At 41.4% G+C, this 22,594-nt stretch overlaps 1 protein-coding gene across 2 annotated transcripts in view; it reads left to right on the top strand.

Annotated features, from left to right (window-relative positions):
- Ccdc80 (coiled-coil domain containing 80) overlaps window positions 1–10,145 on the top strand; it is a 33,698-nt gene extending 23,553 nt beyond the window's left edge. For both annotated transcript variants that reach the window (XM_029470668.2, XM_021184806.3), the window contains 4 exons: window positions 710–858; window positions 5,593–5,696; window positions 8,336–8,416; window positions 9,379–10,145. In XM_029470668.2, the coding sequence (XP_029326528.1) occupies window positions 710–858; window positions 5,593–5,696; window positions 8,336–8,416; window positions 9,379–9,725 (681 nt within the window). In that variant the 3' untranslated portion in view covers window positions 9,726–10,145. The remainder of the gene's footprint in view (window positions 1–709; window positions 859–5,592; window positions 5,697–8,335; window positions 8,417–9,378) is intronic.
- Window positions 10,146–22,594: the final 12,449 nt, after the last annotated feature.

A 22,594-nucleotide genomic window follows, 5' to 3' on the forward strand; every position in this document is an offset into this window, starting at 1 on the left:
GAACAGCTGACTTGATCTGCAGTGGTTTTGTGGTTCTGGGGAGCTATCACTCCATTAATGTGTTGTGCACGTGCAGAACACATTATCTCTCACAGAAGAAATTGAACTAGATGATCTCTACGGTGAAAACCCACTGGGGCAAAGTTGGAAGCCCCTCATACTGGTTTTGCTCAGCAGGGCCCATATCCACATCAAGTGACTTTTGAAAGTCTAGGTAGCTGGAATCCAAGGATTTGAATCTAATTGTTTTTAAGTTGGGTCTGTCCCTGTTTCTGAGAACATGTAAGGAAACATGACCTAATGTTAGGTGACTCAATAAAACAGGGTTTGGCAGGAAAGTCAGGTTAACAATTTAACAATCCTACAATGCTGTTTCATTTGCTTTTCTATGTTAGTATACTGTCCCTTGCTTCTCTGGTGGTGTCATAAATAGAAACCAGCTTAGTGCCAGCAGCATGGGAATAAAGTTAAGGTGTGGATGGTAAGGAAGCTATCAATTGTTTTTAGTAAAAGAAGACCAGAATCATTCTCTATAAATACACCAATTGCGTCCTGGGGTCCCAATTTCAAGCAACTAGCAGATAGTACTATTACAAACAAACAAACAAACAAACAAACAAACAAACTGCCTCTAGGCTCCAAATCAAAAGGTTTTCCCAGATTTCTCTGGAAAGTATAAATTGCATGTATCCTATGCTTTCTTAAACAGCAATACTACGAAGTGCCAATAGCAATGAAGTCAGTGTTTGATCTGATTGACACTTTCCAATCCCGAATCAAAGATATGGAGAAGCAGAAGAAGGAGGGCATTGCCTGCAAGGAGGACAAGAGGCAGTCCCTGGAGAACTTCCTATCCAGGTACATCATCTTTGTGTTTCCAAATAAGGCTAGTGCAATTTTGCCTGGAAAGTTTTCTTTTCTTCTCTTTCTTTTCTTCTCTTTTCTTCTCTTTTCTCTTCTCTTCTCTTCCTTTCTTTTCCTTTCTTCTCTTCCTCCCTCCTTCTCTCCCTCCCTCCCTCCTTTCCTTCCTTCCTTCCTTCCTTCCTTCCTTCCTTCCTTCCTTCCTCCCTCCCTCCCTCCCTCCCTCCCTCCCTCCCTCCCTTCCTTCCTGTCTGTCTTTTTTAAATTTGATGGTTGACATTGATGACTCAGAATCAGAGAAACACAGTGGTTCACGTGTACTCATCTCTTGAGCACTCTGGCTATGGCGCTTAGTCTTGTGGGCCTGGAGTTGCAAAGCTCAGTCCAACTCTGGCTGTGAAGGTTGATTTTGTGATATTGGAGAGGTCTCTTCTGTTTCTTTCCTTTGATACTGCGGATAGAATCCAGAACTTTCGTGAGGATTGTTTCATGCAGTCAGCAAATCTGAGAAGCTGTGAACATCACATTTTGTTTTGCATGAGTCTTCTTTCACTTCCAAATGGGACCGACACACTGTACTTGACTTTCCACTTCCTTACAACAAAACAACGAAAGCCACACTGAGACCCTAGAAGTAGGAATCCTCTTGACCTCTCTCCGGAATCCTCTAGGGAGCAGTGCCCATTGACATCGGGGCTTAGGGCATTCTCTAGAGACCAGCTTAAGAAAAACAACACTTTCTTCTTTGCTCCAAGTTTTTCCCAATGTTGGGTGAAAGTTTCATAGGGACTTTGAGTCAGTTCCCAAGAGGGACAAAACTAAATAATGTACTCACAACAAATCAAATCGCAAAGATCTCAATATAAGCACTATCCCAGCTATACTTCAGGGCTGAGGGTCTCCGGAAATGAAGTAAACATTTGCTCGAGGCTCAGAGTTAAATGTGAGTCTTGATGGGCTTGATCTCTACTCGCTGCCTTGTGTTAATCAGGATCTCAAGAAATAAGGGACTAATACATGAGTGTCTTGAATTCCTGCAGACTCAGGAGACTTGGGGCTCTTAGGGTATAGCAACTCATCTAAAGAAGGTAAGATTTATCATTCATATGAAAATTCAATCTACAACACACTCATCACGTTGACCTTATGTTTCTTAACTAAACTGCCTTAAAAATCTCTCCATTATAAAATTGAAATAATGCTAGCAAGGAACCCTTCCTCTATGCAGGGTTGCTGTGTACTCATCCATACCGATACCAAGGACCTTCCCCTGTTATACTTGCAGATGTAAAATGTTGCCCACAAATTCTTGTGTTTGGATATTTTCAAATGCTACCCCTTCCCCCAATTAAATTCACTTAGATTTCAACTTGTGCTGAACTTCTTAATTTTTCAGTTGCACTTGAAGTTGCAAGTTTGTCAGTAGGCCAACCTCTGTTAACTTTACAAGATTGTGTGTGTGTGTGTGTGTGTGTGTGTGTGTGTGTGTGTGTAGAGATTTATTTACAGGTCTTATGGATGGAGTCATGATCTTTATAAGTTTGTCTAGAAAACATTTTCCTTAAAGTTATCCACTGCCTCTGAACTTAAATATCCCCACATCATCTTTCATGATAGACACATAATCCCACTTACTAGCTTAAGAGAGACTGATGGTGGCTGGGAAAGGGACAGCCAGTGTTCTTTAATGGTGACTCTTGATGGGTAGACCACCCTCCAGGGCAGGCCCTACTCCTAAGTGTAGTTAGACCATGCAATTGTATTTAATGGCTTTTAAAAATAATAATAACAAAAGAACTGGAAGTCGAGTTGGTAGGAGATTGTGGGTGGGGAGGGTAAATCTGGGACAGTTGGCAGGCTGAGAATATGATCAAAATATATTGTATGAAATATTTAAAGAACTAATAAAATATTATCTTAAAATTTAAAACAGAATAAACAGTTACTCAGAGGCAGGAATAAAATAGCCCTGTGTTGGAATTCTGCCTCCTCTTTCTCTCTTTCTCTCTTTCTCTCTTTCTCTCTTTCTTTCTCTCTCTCCCTCCCTCCATCCTTCCCTTCCCTTCTCTTCCTTCCTTCCTTCCTTCCTTCCTTCCTTCCTTCCTTCCTCCCTCCCTCCCTCCTTCCCTCTCTCCCTCCCTTCCTCTTTCTCTCTCTCTCTCTCTCTCTCTTTCTTTCTTTCTTTCTTTCTTTCTTTCTTTCTTTCTTTCTTTCTTTCTCACTCAGTTTTTTAATTTGCAAAATGACAATAATAAGCATTCTTGTTCTTAAAATTATTGTAAAAGTGCAACTTAATACTAAAGGTAACACTGGCCTAGGCCCTAGTACAAAGCAAATGATCAGTATATGCTATTACAGTAGTCCCGTGCAGTTTTCCGCTTCTACACCATACTTTGTTGGTGAGAGAAGCTCAGAAGACCATTCAGAATTAATATCTAGGCTAAGACAAAAAGGGAAAAGGAAAGAGCTCCAAAATGAAAAAAAAAAATCCTATGGTTAAGCCAGTCCCTAAATGGGAATTTTCCTTAAATTGGCTGACTGGTTGGTGAGACTGCTCAGCTTGGTTTCAACTGACCAGACCCTAAAGCCAGTCTTCTCTTTAGCACTGTACTTTAGGCTATAATTACCCTTCCTGAGACAGAAGCCCCAAACAGTGGGCAAATGCACACTAATTTGGGATGCCAGTTAAAAGAAGCAAACACATGCAGAGCTTGTAGGGTCTCATTTCCTGAGAAGCTAACATGACAGAAGAATAATTTGACCCAAATGGGGGCCTCAGCAGGGTCATGATTCTTGTCACATTTTTTTAGTGCCTTTGAGCTGGGGCCTTAGGTCCCAGGGTGTGAAGTCCAATCATTCCTTATGGGAAGCAACCTTCTCTGGGTTGTGTCTGTGACAGGGCGTCTCATCCCTCTTCCATCAAAACCTCATTCAGTGGCACATACAGGTAAACAAGTTTAAAAAGACCTCACCAAAATAACTCAATGGCTCCATGGAGGCCGGAGAGGCTGGCCTGGTTAGACGCTGGCTGGGAGCCAGCTCTGGTCTGGCATTCCTCCTAAGGAAGCAGGGAGATCAGAGATGGAGCTTGTGACCCAGCAGCCGCCACTGTTCTCTTTCCCAGGAACCTCTGGACTGTCTCATATGCTCCTTTCCCTCTATCTGTGCCAAAACATTCATCTCCTATCCTCAGGGGAGACTTGTTTTCCTTTCCCTTTGAAGAAAAAACAAGCAGAGGAAGTGAATGTAATGTCACAGCAAGCAATCCTTGGCAAGCCTTAGCAGACAGACATCCATTCAGAGCTTGTATTTCATTAGACTATTATATTCCTTCACTTCTCCCTAAACCACTGTTCCCTCCAAGAGGCCATTTTCTTTGGGGTTAAAAATGCTCACGTTCATTCTGAGGCTAGATGGGGCACAGGGAGCGAAAACATAAGCAAAATGGCTGGCCACTAGCTCCGTGATTGTTAATACCTTCTGGTTGCCTGCACCTAAGGCAGAAAGCGACATTCCTTCTTCAGTTTGAGATAATTCCATCCACTAGGAGCTCACTGTATTTATATCATACTGTACTAGGGACCCTGTGAGCACAAATATAGCATCATCATCCTTAAGTCTGGATTTTGGTACCACTACCACCTTAGATTTACTAGTTGTGCAAATTACTTCTTTATGTCTTATCATTCATAAAGTGTGGGAAAACCAGCTTGCTTTCTTGAGCCTTAGTGAAGCACACTTACTATGCAATGAAAGTGAGCTTTAAAACAACATACTGACACACTCAAATAGGTTGTCATGTCTCATCGTGATGGATGATGACCAAGGGAACAGTTGTAAATGAAAACATGATTTCTTCATTCCATGCCATCATGTGGATAATACATTGATGGGTTTGGGAGTTTAATTTTTTTTATACCTCTTTGAAGTAGAAGCTAACATACTTTTTACTCCAGAAATAGTAAAAATTTGAGACTTAGTTGAACTGAGTGACATGCACAAAGACATCCAAAAGGTAGTAATGACAAACTTGAGTTCAAGTTTCCATGTATAAGATAAAAAATCTATTAGTCCACTACGACAGCTATACTAACAATAGAAGCTGGCTTTATCAAAATCCCAGACTTCATAGGGGCAGTCTGCATTGCCACTTATTAATGATAATAAGTTAGAGATCAGAACATGCATTTGCCTCTAGAATGACAACCCCCATCTAAGGAAAACAGGAGATTTCTTTTTCTGGGATCCTCTTTAAGCCTTTTAGTGACTTTCTTACTTTCCTTCTTGTTGCTGCGGTCATGTGCTTAAAATTTGGCAGCCCCTTTCTGGCCCTTTCTTGTTTATAGTCTCATTTCCCAGCCCCCCTGAACTCATGGGGGAGCTCTACAGGGACTTTGGCTCTTCATCATTCTTCTGTCATCTTGGCATGATTGCTTCCTTTACAGATTTAACTAGCGTACCTTATAACTGAGTGTCACTTTACTCTGAGTGTCCTCATCAGGCATGATGACCATGACTCAACATATCATTCAGGCAGACAGAAGGCACAGCAGAAAAAGTAAGAGTATGTGGTAACACAGCTGAACGGCTTTCAGAAGCTGTGGAAGAGTTCTCTGGGCCAGGGATTTTTATTCTGGGAATGGAAAAACCCAACAGTTGATGTTGCTCAGTTTTCTTACACTGGCCTCTAGTGTATGAAACAGTCATAGCGGTTCTCTGCATCTTTTCCAGGTTCCGATGGAGGAGGAGGTTGCTGGTGATCTCTGCTCCTAATGATGAAGACTGGGCCTATTCACAACAGCTCTCTGCCCTCAACGGTCAGGCATGCAATTTTGGTGAGTAGAAGGCACCTTATTTTGGCTTTCCCATACTGCTTTCTTCCTGGATGATTCTAAAAAGGAACATAGAACATTAGTTCATCCAAATATACTCCAATTCAGATGCACATTCCCAGACACATATTCTATTATATTGAATATGAAGTTGCTTTCAAAGTACTGTCTCAGTCAACTATGCAATCTTTCCAAGTGTTTGAAAGTATTTACTGCTTTACTTTCAATTGATTTCTTAAAAAACATGTCTTAAGTTAATGAAATTCAAGCAGGATCACTTATCTGATACTTGGATACTGGATACTAATATTGGGTAATTCTCCATCTATTGATCCTGTTCTAGGAATTAATAAAACAGAATCTTATTTTCTTTATGAAACAGAACATCACTAGGTAACTTCAAATCATCCTGTCTTATCCTCCTGTGTGCTGGAATTTCTGGTGTGTGTCACTGTGTCTAGTTTCGAACCTTTTAAGGCCAAATCAGAAAGGAGAAAATGTTTCTTGTCTATTTGTTGCAAATCCCTCAATATTTTGAAAAATAACACGTCACCTTATTTACTAAACATTTTCTGCTGGGCTAACTAAAAGCACTAGTATCATTTTTAATCTGGCCACAGAAATACTTGCACAATCTACAGAACTTTTTACAAGGTTCAGTGTGACATGGGGTGACAGTGAAGTCAGTAGTGTTAATATCTCAGCTGACAGTGTGATCTGTGCTGCTGCCGAGGTTAGCACTTTGAATCATTAGAGGTATGTATGTATGGAAGGGCTGGTTTCCTGTCACTGATTAAAAAAATCAGCATTATAACATTCCTAATCAAGACTGTTTTGATACTTCGAGTAGGAAGAGTCTGTCTATAATTATGGCACAGTTATAAAACTGCACTTGGGGGCTGGAGAGATGGCTCAGCGGTTAAGAGCACTGACTGCTCTTCCAGAGGTCCTGAGTTCAATTGCTAGCAACCACATGGTGGCTCACAACCATCTGTAATGGGATCTGATGCCCTCTTCTGGTTCGTCTGAAGATAGCTACAGTGTACTCATATAAATAAAATAAATTTTAAAAAAATAGAAAAAAGAAAGTCTGTACTTGATTTTTGAAGGAAGGGTGTTCATGAGTTTTGTCAAGCATCAGTGGGACCCAATTCTATCATACGGCCCAGTACATCTCAATTATTTCTCAAGTACTTTCCAAATGTAAGATATGAAATAATGCAAAGGAAGGCAGCAAGTAAGCTCTAAATGGTAAGACAATCCAGGGATCCTTCATGTATACTCCGTTGATCATAGCTAATGCTTTACAACTAGCAACATACAATATTAGATTGTGTCAAGATTCTGAGTTGTATTTAAAGCTCTTCAGAGTCATCAATGGTGCTGATTATGAAAAATATACTTAGAGCACTGAAGGTTTAGTCACAGTAGAAGTGTAAGTCAAAACAAATCCCACTTTGGTGGCACATATGTGTCATCTCAGCACCAAGAGACTCCAACTAGGGGTTTTTGAGGCCCAGGCCAGCCTGGGTTATGGAATGTGACACATGTTAAAGAGACAATGACACCAAGTAATTATCATGGTTTGCTATCTTTCTGTAGATACCTTCTCAGGAGCCAGGAGGGGCTGTTTGGTTTTTATTTTATACTGGGACAGAAAGCCTGTGCCACACTAGTGTAAGCAAAACCTTTTATTATATGAAGGAAACATGAACAAACCACGCTTTCCCGGAGTCATTTTGTTCTTGATCCTCAGTTTCTGAAAATATGACTCACTAGTATTTGGAATAGAACGCTTCACCCTTCTGGGAAAAGATAAAGGTAGAAAACCAAACAGAACTGTGTGGAATGGCATTCTGCCTCGATTTTAGCTCCTCCTTAATGGAGCCCTCCCATATAGAAGCTTTTAATTTTCTCCCTGGGCAACAAACCCCGCTGATCTTATCAATTAGCTCGAAGCTCTCACCCCGGTTCGACTCTCTTCATCTTGCTGTTTTCTTTCTGAATCGCCTCCCATGCCTTTCATCTTCAAAAGAATTCCAACAAGCTATCAAGGCATGACCTTCCTTCCTTGGCTGAAACCTTATCTGCGCTTGCCTGGGGTTCCCCTATGTATCCTTTGCACGAGTCAGGACCTGTCAGTCAAGGGAAGCATCTCCCTTGTGATTGGCTCTGTACCCATCACTTAGATGGTTTCTGGGGTTTTTCTCTCTGAGGGGAAGAGTTATCCATAAAAGGTATGAAACTTTCAGGTTTAATCTCCCACCACCACCACCCCCATCCCCAGAATCCAACACTGTGCTTAACCCATGGTAGATATTTAATTTCACTAGTTTCATATTTTGGTATATTACAGCAAGAATCATTTTAAGAGCAAATCTATTTCAGTCCGTCTGCCTCACACACAAAACCACCTGATTCTTGTAAATCCTAAAATCTGTGACTTCTCTTTGTCAGTTTTTTTTAAAGTTCCCTGTGTTATAGAAATATCAAAGACAGATTATCCTACTTGGTTTATTGTGTTCTATATTTCTTTCAGACTTTAAGTGACATGAAATTCATCGGTTGTCAGGTTTATGGGTGGAAAAGACAGTTTCAGATTTTTTTCCCTCTAATTTTGTAATTTTTTTCTTTTGTGTTAGGTCTGCGACATATAACCATTCTGAAGCTTTTGGGTGTTGGAGAGGAAGTTGGAGGAGTTTTAGAACTGTTCCCAATTAATGGTAATAGTTAATTATTTTAAAACCTTATTTTGGCTATATGCATTCAGTAGGTATGCCTCAAGGAACTAGTATGTTAACACAAGCAAGCTTGTGTGCCCATGATGTGTGTGGGGCAGGGGCTGGACTAAGGACTAATCTTGATCTTGATATGACATCATTCAAACCAACAGTAAAGCCATCCACGTTCATAATCAAAGTCATGCTTTTGTTCGATAATGAGTTTTAAGATTTTCAAAGCAACTTATGCTCTATCATTTAATCTCATAATTGTTTTATGAGGTCTTAACATGTTGATTTCCATTTACAAGATAAGGAAATGCAACAAAAGGCTCAAAGAAGTTAAATGAAAATAACTTAACAGACTGGAGCTCGCAGAAGGAATAGTCATCCTTCCTCCACAGACCCTCATTTTGAAATAAATGCCAGTGTGGGAAATACCTGGCTGAGCACCAGAATAGACCCCCCCCCCCCAGAAAGCCACAGTTCCCTGTCTCTTCTTTTCACACATACTACTGGTTTAGATCCAGTCATTGGTTTTCAATATAATTGCTCTTTTTCACTCTGGACAACAAAACAAGCTTCCATTGTCCACTGAAGGGAAAACTGGAATGTAAAGAAGTAAGCTAATTGGAAACATACCTAAAAATAGAAACATTATTGTTTGTCCCTGACAGATTGCTACAGATGTTGATGTTGCAGGATTAAATTAAGGCATGGGTTCTGTATTTTGTAATATTCTCAAAAAAGATGCCAGAGTTTGTCCATAGTCCCATAGTTTGGCAACAACAACCTTGCACAACCAAACTAATTGCTATTTGGACACCCCTAGCAAACAACTGGCATTTGAGCTAAAGAGAACAGGCTTGTGGGTCTTCTGCTCTCTCAGTGATTTCCTCTTGTTTTGTTGTATCTATGAACTCTGACTCTTTAATCCACTAACAACCATTTCAATGCTATTCCAGGGAGCGCCACTGTTGAGCGGGAAGATGTGCCAGCCCACTTGGTCAAAGACATCCGCAACTATTTTCAAGTGAGCCCAGAGTACTTCTCCATGCTTCTAGTTGGAAAAGATGGCAATGTTAAATCTTGGTATCCTTCTCCTATGTGGTCGATGGTCATCGTGTATGACTTAATTGATTCCATGCAACTTCGGAGACAGGAAATGGCCATTCAGCAGTCTCTGGGGATGCGCTGCCCAGAAGATGAGTATGCGGGATATGGCTACCATAGTTATCACCAAGGATACCAGGATGGCTACCAGGATGACTACCGTCATCATGAAAGTTACCACCATGGATACCCTTACTGAACAGAAATATGTAACCTTATTCCCATCCAGTTTCCCCTTCATCTGCTAAAGTTGCGTGCCAGCAGCTTCATAAGGGAATTTCTCCATACTCTACATACCCTGACTCTTTCTTTCAGTGTTCTTCCAAAATTAAAGAAATAGTAAACTTTCCCCTACGCATGACTTGTTATTAAGACATTTAAAAGAACTCTCTAACTGGAGAGAGGAAAGTGTGGTGCTAAATAATTTTTACTGAAAAACAAAAGGTAGTATCTCTTTTCTTATCTAATGGCTATTATCTGATATGCAAATGTATATAAAATGTTTATACATCTTTCCTTCATTTCTATCAATTTGTAAGTAAAAATTGTGTTAAGGAAAATTAAAACTCACAGTACAAATGTTTTCGTAGAACATCTGGATAGACACAAAAGGCAACAGATGGCTTAAGTTTTTCTTTTGAGACAGGATCTTTCTGTGTAGCTCTGTCTGATCTAAAACACAATATGTAGATCTGGTTTGTCTCAAATTCACAAGATCCACCCACCTCAGCCTCCCAAATGCTGGGATTAAAGGTGTAAATTGCCATAGCTGGCTTCAGATGGCTTAACACTTGAAATGTCAGCCTAAAAATGTTTACCACAGTTCTATGCCATATGAGGTTCTTCCACAGCTCTTAACAAAGAAGGAAGGTTTGGGTAGCCTGGGCAGGGTAGGTAGCCAAGGTCCCACCCAGATCAGCTACCACAGCAGCAACAGTGGTAGCAGTGGTGGTTTGAGCCTGGCCAGCCAGGTGGTTTCAAGGTCCAGCAATGAATGCTTTGGAAGAGGGACTCTTCCCCAAGTGTTACAGCTCAGTAAAGACAGTCCCTCTCATATGATCCTTGATGAAATAACTTGTGAGCTTTATTCCACGATAAGCACTGAGGAGTGGGGTGGGACTTAGGGATAGGAGTTTCTTATTGGCTCAGTTTGAGATGTTAGTGATGCTCTATTTGTATGGGGAAGGACTCCAAGTGTTTCCTTATGTGACTGACAGGAGTTGTCTTCTCAGTGGGGTTGTCATGGATACATGTTCTAGAGCGAGTGCAGAAATGGGTAGGGAGAGGCTTGATTCCTGCCAGTGTCAAGTCTCAGATTCCTCGGGTTTGAGCTCACTCAACTTTACTAGTTCTTCTGTCTAGTACATGGTCCTACCACAGCTACACAATGTGTTATAGCTTGTTTTGGTACTTCATACATAAACTCCTTTGGCCTGCTTCTGATCATGAACTGTCTTCAGACAGACAAAAGAGAACACGAATGGGCCCCATTCTAGAAACATTCCTAAATTTGAGAAGACCAAGTTGGGATTTACTGAAAGACCTGGCTTAGGCAAGCAATGATTTGACATTGCCATTCTTTTTTTTTTTTTTTGGATTTTTAATATTTTTATTACATATTTTCCTCAATTACATTTCCAATGCTATCCCAAAAGTCCCCCATAGCGCCCCCCACTTCCCTACCCACCTGTCCTAGTTAGGGTTTTACTGCTGTGAACAGACACCATGACCAAGGCAAGTCTTATAAAAACAACATTTAATTGGGGCTGGCTTACAGGTTCAGAGGTTCAGTCCATTATCATCAAGGCATCAAGGTGGGAGCATGGCAGTATCCAGGCAGGCATGGCACAGGAGGAGCTGAGAGTTCTGTCTTCATCCAAAGGCTGCTAGTGGAAGACTGACTTCCAGACAACTAGGGTGAGGATCTTATACCCACACCCACAGTGACACACCCATTCCAACCAGGTCACACCTATTCCAACAAGGCCACACCTTCAGATGGTGCCACTCCCTGGTCCAAGGATATACAAACCATCACATTCCACTCCCTGGTCCCCATAGACTTGTTCAAAAACATGAGTCTATGGGGGCCACACTTAAACATAGCATAATGCAAAATGCATTTAGTCCAACTTTCAAAGTCCTCATAGTCTATAGCAGTCACAACAATGTTAAAAGTCCAAAGTTCAAGGTCTCTTTACCTTAGCCTCAGGCAAACTTTTCAGACAAGGGCAAAAAGTAGCCACATTCTTCACCAAAATACCACAAAACCAGTCTTTATGCCACATTCTGAAATTCTTCTCCTTTGAAATCTCTTGGGCCAGGTCAACACAGTTCAAATCAATCCCAGCAACAAAGTCTTCCATATTCCTACTAGGATGACCCATTAAGCCCCATTTAAAGCATTCCACTGCTTTCCAAATCCAAAGTCCCAAAATCCACATTCTTTCAAATAAAAGCATGGTCAGGCCTATCACAGCAATACCCCACTCCCGGTACCAACTTGTCCTAGTTAGGGTTTTACTGCTGTGAACAGACACCATGACCAAGGCAAGTCTTATAAAAACAACATTTAATTGGGGCTGGCTTACAGGTTCAGAGGTTCAGTCCATTATCATCAAGGCATCAAGGTGGGAGCATGGCAGTATCCAGGCAGGCATGGCACAGGAGGAGCTGAGAGTTCTGTCTTCATCCAAAGGCTGCTAGTGGAAGACTGACTTCCAGACAACTAGGGTGAGGATCTTATACCCACACCCACAGTGACACACCCATTCCAACCAGGTCACACCTATTCCAACAAGGCCACACCTTCAGATGGTGCCACTCCCTGGTCCAAGGATATACAAACCATCACACCACCCATTCCCATTCTTTTGGCCCTGGCATTCCCCTATATTGGGGCATATAAAGTTTGAAGTCCAATGGGCCTCTCTTTCCATTGATGGCCGACTAGGCCATCTTTCGATACATATGCAGCTAGAGACAAGAGCTCCGGGGTTCTGGTTAGTACATCATGTTGTTCCAACAATAGGGTTGCAGATCCCTTTAGCTCCTTGGGTACTTTCTCTAGCTTCTCCATTGGGAGCCCTGTGATACATCCAATAGCTGACTGTGAACATCCACTCCTGTGTTTGCTAGACCCCGGCATCGTCTCACAAGAGACAGCTATATTTGGGTCCTTTCAGCAAAATCTTGCTAGTGTATGCAATGGTGTCAGCTTTTAGAAGCTGCTTATGGGATGGATCCCTGGATACGGCAGTCTCTAAATGGTCCATCCTTTCATCACAGCTACGAACTTTGTCTCTGTAACTCCTTCCCTGGGTGTTTTGTTCCCAATTCTAAGAAGGTGCACAGTGTCCACACTTTGGTCTTCATTCTTCTTGAGTTTCATGCGTTTAGCAAATTGTATCTTATATCTTGGGTATCCTAAGTTTTGGGCTAATATCCACTTATCAGTGAATACATATTGTGTGAGTTCTTTTGTGATTGTGTTACTTCACTCAAGATGATGCCCTCCAGGTCCATCCATTTGGCTAGGAATTTCATAAATTCATTCTTTTTAATAGCTGAGTAGTACTCCATTGTGTAAATGTACCATAATTTCTGTATCCATTCCTCTGTTGAGGAACATCTGGGTTCTTTCCAGCTTCTGGCTATTATAAATAGGGCTGCTATGAACATAGTGGAGCATGTGTCCTTTTTACCGGTTGGGACATTTTCTGGATACATGCCCAGGAGAGGTATTGCTGGATCCTCCGGTAGTACTATGTCCAATTTTCTGAGGAACCGCCAGACTGATTTCCAGAGTGGTTGTACAAGCTTGCAATCCCACCAACAATGGAGGAGTGTTCCTCTTTCTCCACATCCTCGCCAGCATCTGCTGTCACCTGAATTTTTGATCTTAGCCATTCTGATTGGTGTGAGGTAGAATCTCAGGGTTGTTTTGATTTGCATTTCCCTGATGATTAAGGATGTTGAACATTTTTTCAGGTGTTTCTCTGCCATTCGGTATTCCTCAGGTGAGAATTCTTTGTTCAGTTCTGAGCCCCATTTTTTAATGGGGTTATTTGACTTTCAGGAGTCCACCTTCTTGAGTTCTTTATATATATTGGATATTAGTCCCTTATCTGATTTAGGATAGGTGAAGATCCTTTCCCAATCTGTTGGTGGTTTTTTTGTCTTATTGATGGTGTCTTTAGCCTTGCAGAAGCTTTGTAGTTTCATGAGGTCCCACTTGTCAATTCTCGATCTTACAGCACAAGCCATTACTGTTCTATTCAAGAATTTTTCCCCTGTGCCCATATCTTCAAGGCTTTTCCCCACTTTCTCCTCTATAAGTTTCAGTGTCTCTGGTTTTATGTGAAGTTCCTTGATCCACTTAGACTTGACCTTAGTACAAGGAGATAGGAATGGATCGATTCGCATTCTTCTACATGTTAACAACCAGTTGTGCCAGCACCATTTGTTGAAAATGCTGTCTTTCTTCCACTGGATGTTTTTAGCTCCCTTGTCGAAGATCAAGTGACCGTAAGTGTGTGGGTTCATTTCTGGGTCTTCAATTCTATTCCATTGGTCTATTTGTCTGTCACTATACCAGTACCATGCAGTTTTTATCACAATTGCTCTGTAGTAGAGCTTTAGGTCCGGCATGGTGATTCCACCAGAGGTTCTTTTATCCTTGAGAAGAGTTTTTGCTATCCTAGGTTTTTTGTTATTCCAGATGAATTTGCAGATTGCACTTTCTAATTCGTTGAAGAATTGATTTGGAATTTTGATGGGGATTGCATTGAATCTGTAGATTGCTTTTGGCAAGATAGCCATTTTTACAATGTAGATCCTGCCAATCCATGAGCATGGGAGATCTTTCCATCTTCTGAGATCTTCTATAATTTCTTTCTTCAGAGACTTGAAGTTTTTATTATACAGATCTTTCACTTCCTTAGTTAGAGTCACGCCAAGATATTTTATATTATTTGTGACTATTGAGAAGGGTGTTGTTTCTCTAATTTCTTTCTCAGCCTGTTTATTCTTTGTGTAGAGAAAGGCCATTGATTTGTTTGAGTTAATTTTATATCCAGCTACTTCACCGAAGCTGTTTATCAGGCTTAGGAGTTCTCTGGTGGAATTTTTAGGGTCACTTATATATACTATCATATCATCTGCAAAAAGTGATATTTTGACTTCATCTTTTCCAATTTGTATCCCTTTGATCTCCTTTTGTTGTCAAATTGCTCTGGCTAGGACTTCAAGTACAATGTTGAATAGGTATGGAGAAAGTGGACAGCCTTGTCTAGTCCCTGATTTTAGAGGGATTGCTTCAAGCTTCTCACCATTTACTTTGATGTTGGCTACTGGTTTGTTGTAGATTGCTTTTATCATGTTTAGGTATGGGCCTTGAATTCCTGATCTTTCCAAGACTTTTATCATGAATGGGTGTTGGATCTTGTCAAATGCTTTTTCCGCATCTAACGAGATGACCATGTGGTTTTTGTCTTTGAGTTTGTTTATATACTGGATTACATTGATGGATTTCCGTATATTGAACCATCCCTGCATCCCTGGGATGAAACCTACTTGGTCAGGATGGATGATTGTTTTGATGTGTTCTTGGATTCGGTTAGCAAGAACTTTATTGAGGATTTTTGCATCAATATTCATAAGGGATATTGGTCTGAAGTTTTCTATCTTTGTTGGGTCTTTTTGTGGTTTAGGTATCAGAGTAATCATGGCTTCATAGAATGAGTTGGGTAGAGTACCTTCTGTTTCTATTTTGTGGAATAGTTTGTGAAGAACTGGGATTAGATCTTCTTTGAAGGTCTGATAGAACTCTGCACTAAACCCATCTGGTCCTGGGCTTTTTTTAGTTGGGAGACTATTAATGACTGCTTCTATTTCTTTGGGGGATATAGGGCTGTTTAGATCATTAACCTGATCTTGATTCAACTTTGGTACCTGGTATCTGTCTAGTAACTTCTCCATTTCATCCAGGTTCTCCAGTTTTGTTGAGTATAGCCTTTGGTAGAAGGATCTGATGGTGTTTTGGATGTCTTCAGGATCTGTTGTTATGTCTCCTTTTTCATTGCTGATTTTGTTAATTAGGATGCTTTCCCTGTGCCCTCTAGTGAGTCTGGCTAAGGGTTTATCTATCTTGTTGATTTTCTCAAAGAACCAGCTCCTTGATTGGTTGATTCTTTGAATAGTTCTTCTTGTTTCCACTTGGTTGATTTCACCCCTGAGTTTGATTATTTCCTGCAGTCTACTCCTCTTGGGTGAATTTGCTTCCTTTTGTTCTAGTGCTTTTAGGTGTGTTGTCAAGCTGCTAATGTGTGCTCTCTCTAGTTTCCTTTTGGAGGCACTCAGAGCTATGAGTTTTCCTCTTAGAAATGCTTTCATTGTGTCCCATAAGTTTGGGTATGTTGTGGCTTCATTTTCATTGAACTCTAAAAAGTCCTTAATTTTTTTCTTTATTCCTTCCTTGACCAAGGTATCATTGAGAAGAGTGTTGTTCAGTTTCCACGTGAAGGTTGGCTTTCTATTATTTATTTTGTTATTGAAGATCAGCTTTAGTCCATGGTGATCTGATAGGATGCAGGGGACAATTTCAATATTTTTGTATCTGTTGAGGCCTGTTTTGTGACCAATTATGTCGTCAATTTTGGAGAAGGTGCCATGAGGTGCTGAGAAGAAGGTATATCCTTTTTTTTAGGATAGAATGTTCTGTAGATATCTGCCATATCCATTTGATTCATAACTTCTGTTAGTTTCACTGTGTCCCTGTTTAGTTTCTGTTTCCATGATCTGTCCATTGGTGAAAGTGGTGTGTTGAAGTCTCCCACTATTATTGTATGAGGTGCAATGTGTGCTTTGAGATTTACTAAAGTTTCTTTAATGAATGTGGCTGCCTTTGTATTTGGAGCATAGATATTCAGGATTGATAGTTCCTCTTGGAGGATTTTACCTTTGATGAGTATGAAGTGTCCCTCCCTGTCTTTTTTAATGACTTTGGGTTGGAAGTCAATCTTATCAGATATTAGAATGGCTACTCCAGCTTGTTTCTTCATACCATTTGCTTGGAAAATTGTTTTCCAGCCTTTCATTCTGAGGTAGTGTCTATCTTTTTCTCTGAGATGAGTTTCCTGTAAGCAGCAAAATGTTGGGTCTTGTTTGTGTAGCCAGTTTGTTAGTCTATGTCTTTTTATTGGTGAGTTGAGTCCATTGATATTAAGAGATATTAAGGAGCCGGGCGTGGTGGCGCACGCCTTTAATCCCAGCACTTGGGAGGCAGAGGCAGGCGGATTTCTGAGTTCGAGGCCAGCCTGGTCTACAAAGTGAGTGCCAGGACAGCCAGGGCTACACAGAGAAACCCTGTCTCGAAAAACCAAAAAAAAAAAAAAAAAAAAAAAAAAAAAAAAAAAAAAAGAGTAATTAAGGAAAAGTAATTGTTGTTTCCTGTTATTTTTGTTGTTAAAGTTGGCATTCTGTTCTTGTGGCTGTCTTCTTTTAGGTTTGTTGAGGGATTACCTTCTTGTTGTTTCTAGGGTGTGGTTCCTGTCCTTGTATTGGTTTTTTTTCTGTTATTATCCTTTGAAGGGCTGGATTCGTGGAGAGATAATGTGTGAATTTGGTTTTGTCGTGGAATACTTTGGTTTCTCCATCTATGTTAATTGAGAGTTTGGCTGGGTATAGTAGCCTGGGCTGGAATTTGTGTTCTTTTAGTGTCTGTATAACATCCGTCCAGGATCTTCTGGCTTTCATAGTCTCTGGTGAAAAATCTGGTGTAATTCTGATAGGCTTGCCTTTATATGTTACTTGGCCTTTTTCTCTTACTGCTTTTAGTATTCTATCTTTATTTAGAGCATTTGTTGTTCTGATTATTATGTGTCGGGAGGTATTTCTTTTCTGGTCCAGTCTATTTGGAGTTCTGTAGGCTTCTTGTATGTTCATGGGCATCTCTTTCTTTAGATTTGGGAAGTTTTCTTTTATAATTTTGTTGAAGATGTTTGCTGGTCCTTTGAATTGAAAATCTTCATTCTCATCCACTCCTATTGTCCGTAGGTTTGGTGTTATCATTGTGTCCTGTATTTCTTGGATGTTTTGCGTTAGGATCTTTTTGCATTTTACATTTTCCTTGATTGTTGTGCTGATGTTCTCTATGGAATCTTCTGCACCTGAGATTCTCTCTTCCATCTCTTGTATTCTGTTGCTGATGCTCGTATCTATGGTTCCAGATTTCTTTCCTAGGGTTTCTATCTCCAGTGTTGCCTCGTTTTGGGTTTTCTTTATTGTGTCTACTTCCCTTTTTAGGTCTAGTATGGTTTTGTTCATTTCCATCATCTGTTTGGATGTGTTTTCCTGTTTTTCTTTAAGGACTTCTACCTGTTTGATTGTGTTATCCTGTTTTTCTTTAAGGACTTCTACCTGTTTGATTGTGTTATCCTGTTTTTCTTTAAGGACTTGTAACTCTTTAGCCATGTTCTCCTGTAATTCTTTAAGTGAGTTATTAAAGTCCTTCTTGATGTCCTCTACCATCATCATGAGATATGCTTTTAGATCCGTGTCTAGCTTTTCCGGTGTGTTGGGGTGCCCTGGACTGGGCGAAGTGGGGGTGCTGGGTTCTGATGATGGTGAGTGGTCTTGGTTTCTGTTAGTAAGATTATTACGTTTACCTTTCGCCATCTGGTAATCTCTGGGGTTAGTTGTTATCGTTGTCACTGTTTAAAGATTGGAGCAGAAGCTGTGTTCCACTCACCAGCAGTCTCAAAATCCTGCGGCGGGGGTTGTGGGTAGCTGGCGGTACCCCGGTGCTGGTCCAGCCGGAAGAGGCCTGTGGTCCTACTCAGGCCGGTTTTCTGCTTCCCTAACTAATGCAGTCTCTGGTCCCGCGTGCAATTGGATTGGAGCAGAAGCTGTGTTCCACTCTCCAGAAGTCTTAAGATCCTGTGGCGGGTGTTGTGGGTAGCTGGCGAGTGTCAGCCGACCCTGCGCCCTAGCTACCCCGGTGCTTTTCTGACCAGAAGAGGCTTGTGGCCCTATGTATGCCGGATTTCTGCCTCCCCAACCAGAGCAGTCTCAGGACCCGCGTGATTGGACTGGAGCAGAAGCTGTGTTCCACTCACCAGCAGTCTCAAAATCCTGTGGCGGGGGTCGTGGGTAGCTGGCGGGTGTCAGGCGACCCTGCGCTCAAGCTACCCCTGTGCTGTTCCGGCCGGATGAGGCCTGTGGCCCTACTCAGGCCAGTTTCTGCTTCCCTAACTAATGCAGTCTCAGGTCCCGTGCACAATTGGATTGGAGCAGAAGCTGTGTTCCACTCACCAGAAGTCTTAAGATCCTGTGGCGGGTGTTGTGGGTAGCTGGCGAGTGTCAGCCGACCCTGCGCCCTAGCTGCCCCGGTGCTTTTCTGACCGGAAGAGGCTTGTGGCCCTATGTAGGCCGGATTTCTCTCTCCCCAACCAGAGCAGTCTCAGGTCCCGCGTGATTGGACTGGAGCAGAAGCTGTGTTCCACTCACCAGCAGTCCCAAAATCCTGTGGCGGGGGTTGTGGGTAGCTGGCGGGTGTCAGGCACCCCTGCGCTCTAGCTACCCCGGCTGAGCCTGTCTTCTTTAGTCGACATTGCCATTCTTAATCATGATATTACCCTAAAGGTTAGACTCCATGTAGAATAAATGATTAAAACAATTTATGCTAACTTCCTATACAGTCTGCTAGAATCCAGCACACAAAACTGGAAAATACATCTCCTTATACATAAACTTAGACAAGCAGAGAACAGCTATAGAGATGGCTAATTGTTATGGTAGGCATGAGATGGAGAGAATGGGGAGGATGCACCAGCCAGGGAGAAATGAGGCAGAATGGCAGTTTGGTGGTTATCCGGATGATTACACTGTTTTCCCTGCAAGTTTCCCATGATCTTGCCAGGTGTCTCAATCATCATCATGGTCAATGGTCAATTGATTTTAAATCCTCACAATATGGGCACAACTTCCCTGGTAAGGCCACATATTTCTCATCTTTAAAAACTTTTGTTTGTTTGTTTGTTTGTTTGTTTTGTATCCAGGAAAGATGGTGACACTAATACTAACTCATATATAAACGCTGCCTTCTGTTCTCTTGAACTACACACAAATGAATAATAGTAAGCACATTAGAGTCCATTTTATCAAGGTTGAACTCAGGGAACAGTCTATTGCCCAGGAGGCCAGAAGCCTTGGGTTTCTTTAACCTCTGGCACTGTAAACAAACAAAAACAACATGTGCACTTGGGAAATCTTTGCAGAGTGGAATATTTTTATATACAAAACATAGGAAGTATTAAGCCTAAAATACAAAAATACTTTGCATGCCATATTAAAACCACACACACGATGAATATTAAAATCTATAAAATATAAGTCTAAACATAGTGAAAATCCTAGTCATTGTCTTTATAGCTCCAAGTAGAGCTGAGGTGCTCTAAGGTACTTCATTTAACCCGACTGACTTATCAAAACAGGGGGCTCACTCCAAAACAGGCAAGCAAAGGTAAAATCCAAGTGAAACGGTGCCTCATGTACCACAGACGGCATTCCTGCTATCTTTGTGGAAGTGGGCCTTAGGGAGTTTTTACCAATACAGAAGAAAAATAACCAGCCACCATGCCCCCACTGTAAAGTCTACAGCCTCTGTCCCTCTTCCTCTTTGAGGCATCTTGCCTCAAAGAGGAAGAGGGACAGAGCAAAGAGGGACAACATGAGAGCTACTCTTCCTACATTCAGTTGAGCGAATCGCAGGCTCAACTGGGATGTGAAGCTATGTTTACAGTACACAGAAAACAAGGGAACTGTTAAAAAGACAGCTCAACAGCAGGGTAAAATAGCCCACTTTGGGGGGAAAAGGCATATTTCTTTTTGTGTACAAATAAACCTATACACGGGCATATTTACATTGGGTAGAAAAACTTTACTTTTCTTCTTACTGCTTACTTTTGCTTTCTAATTATCATAAGCAATATTAATATAATAAATATATATTTAAACAAGATGGCTGACTTTCCTCCCTACTCCTTCTTCATGCCCCCCGGCCTCCCCTTGATTCATTCACCCAGCCCAGCCCAGCCCAGCCCAGCCCAGCCCAGCCCAGCCCAGCCCAGCCCAGCCCAGCCCAGCCCACCCCATACCATGGTTTTCTTCCTTAGCTTTCTCACCTCATGCGCACCACACTGCCTTACCACGTTTTCTCCACATCTCATTGTTCACCTTCTCTCTGGCTGCATACAGTCTACTCACACTCACTCCTCAGAGAGACAGCTTACGATGATGCTTTCTACTTTGCTTTGCTTCCCTGCAAATCTCACTTCATTCTTTCTTTATGGCTGAACAAAACCCCACTGTATGCCATTTTCTTGCCACCGAGGACAGTACAGCAATAAGCATGGGTGTGTAGGTGTCTCTGTAGAAGGGTAGGAGTCCTTCAGGAATGGTATAAATGGATCCTGTTCTATTTAAAAACAATGAAAAGCCCCCATATTTTCCTAGTGGTTATATTGGGTTGTTCCCTCACAGGAATGTATAACCTGTTACTCACCCAAAAGACTGGAAGTAAACATGTTTAATAGCCTGGTGCCCTTTGCACCCTCTGTGTGGCTAGGGACTTTTCCAGCATGGGATCTTCAGACCTTTATTATAATCTTGTTTTCCTCAGTTAATCTGTAGAAGCTATCTTTGTGGACTTTGTAAACAGTTTCCATGTCGTCGTGACCAATCTGTATTTACCTTACTTTGTTCCACGAGATTTATGTATGCTTGGTTGTGCACGTGGGATTAAGTTAATTATGACCAGGATAAGTTTCCACCAAATAGTGCTGTGTTTAAGTATACCTAAACAACCTACTCAGGGTCAGACACCAGAAGTTTGAGCCAACACTGGCTACTAAGTTGCCTTCTTGCTTCTTCTTTCCTATTTTGTTTGAAGTCCTATGTAGAGGAATGAGACCAGAGGAGCAAATAAAAGGGAGACATGAAAAGAAGCCAAAGCATCCTTATTTTATAGGAGACATGCATCTATACACAGGAAAAGCCAAAGACTCCATCAGGAGACTAAGGCTGATAAATACTTTCAGCGCAGAGCAGGTTACACAATTAACATGTCCAAATCAGTGGCCTTCCTAAATACCAAAGACCAACAGATGAGAAAGAAATCAGGAAGCAATCCCATCCACAGTACCTCCCATCCCCAATTAAACATCATGGAATAAACTCTAACAATGGGAATGAAAAAACCTGTACAATGAAAAGTTTAAAAAAACTGAAGAAAGAAGCAGAGTAGGACCCTAAGATCTACCTCCTTTTTTCTACAGTGATGGTTTAAATAACCTCCCCACTCCCAGCCCCACCCATAGGCTTGAGTGTTTGGACACATAGTGCCCAGTTGGTGGCACCATTCGGGAAGGTTTTGGTAGTATAGCTTTGCTGGAAGATGAACCACTGGGCCTGGACACTGACATTATACAGTCTTCGTCCTTCTTTCTGTTCCCTCTGTCTGCTGTGAAAGAACTGTCAGATAATGGTGATTCACCATGTCATCAAAAGCAGAATGGCCATTATCAAAAGAAAACACAAAATGCGCTGGTGAAAATGTGAAGGAGAGGGAAAGGTTTGCGCAGCTATTGTGGAGAAGAGTGAGCAAGTTCTTAGGAAAACTAAAAATAGACCAACTATCCTACTTTGGGCTATACATACACAGAAATCAGGGACTGTACTTAAGTATTCATAACAATAGCTGAAATATGAGACCAACATGGCTGCCTATCAGCAGAGGGTTATTTGAAGGACTGTGTTATACATGTGATAGATATAATCTAGACATGGAAAAAGTCCTATCACAAGGTCAATGGATCTGGAAGACATTGTGGTGATCAAAGCAAGTCAGACAGAAAAAATTTACATGTTCTTCCACATACAGAACCTTAAAAATTGATCTGATTGTGGGACAGTAACTAATAGAATTGTGTGGTAGCAAGGGTGATGGAGGGTGGTGGGAAACTGGGAACCCAAACACAGTGATATAGAAAGAACTGGCATCAATATTCT

This window comes from Mus caroli, unplaced genomic scaffold (assembly GCF_978045245.1).
Source record: "Mus caroli unplaced genomic scaffold, Mus_caroli_1 scaffold_17, whole genome shotgun sequence".
Taxonomy (NCBI): Eukaryota; Metazoa; Chordata; class Mammalia; order Rodentia; family Muridae; genus Mus; species Mus caroli.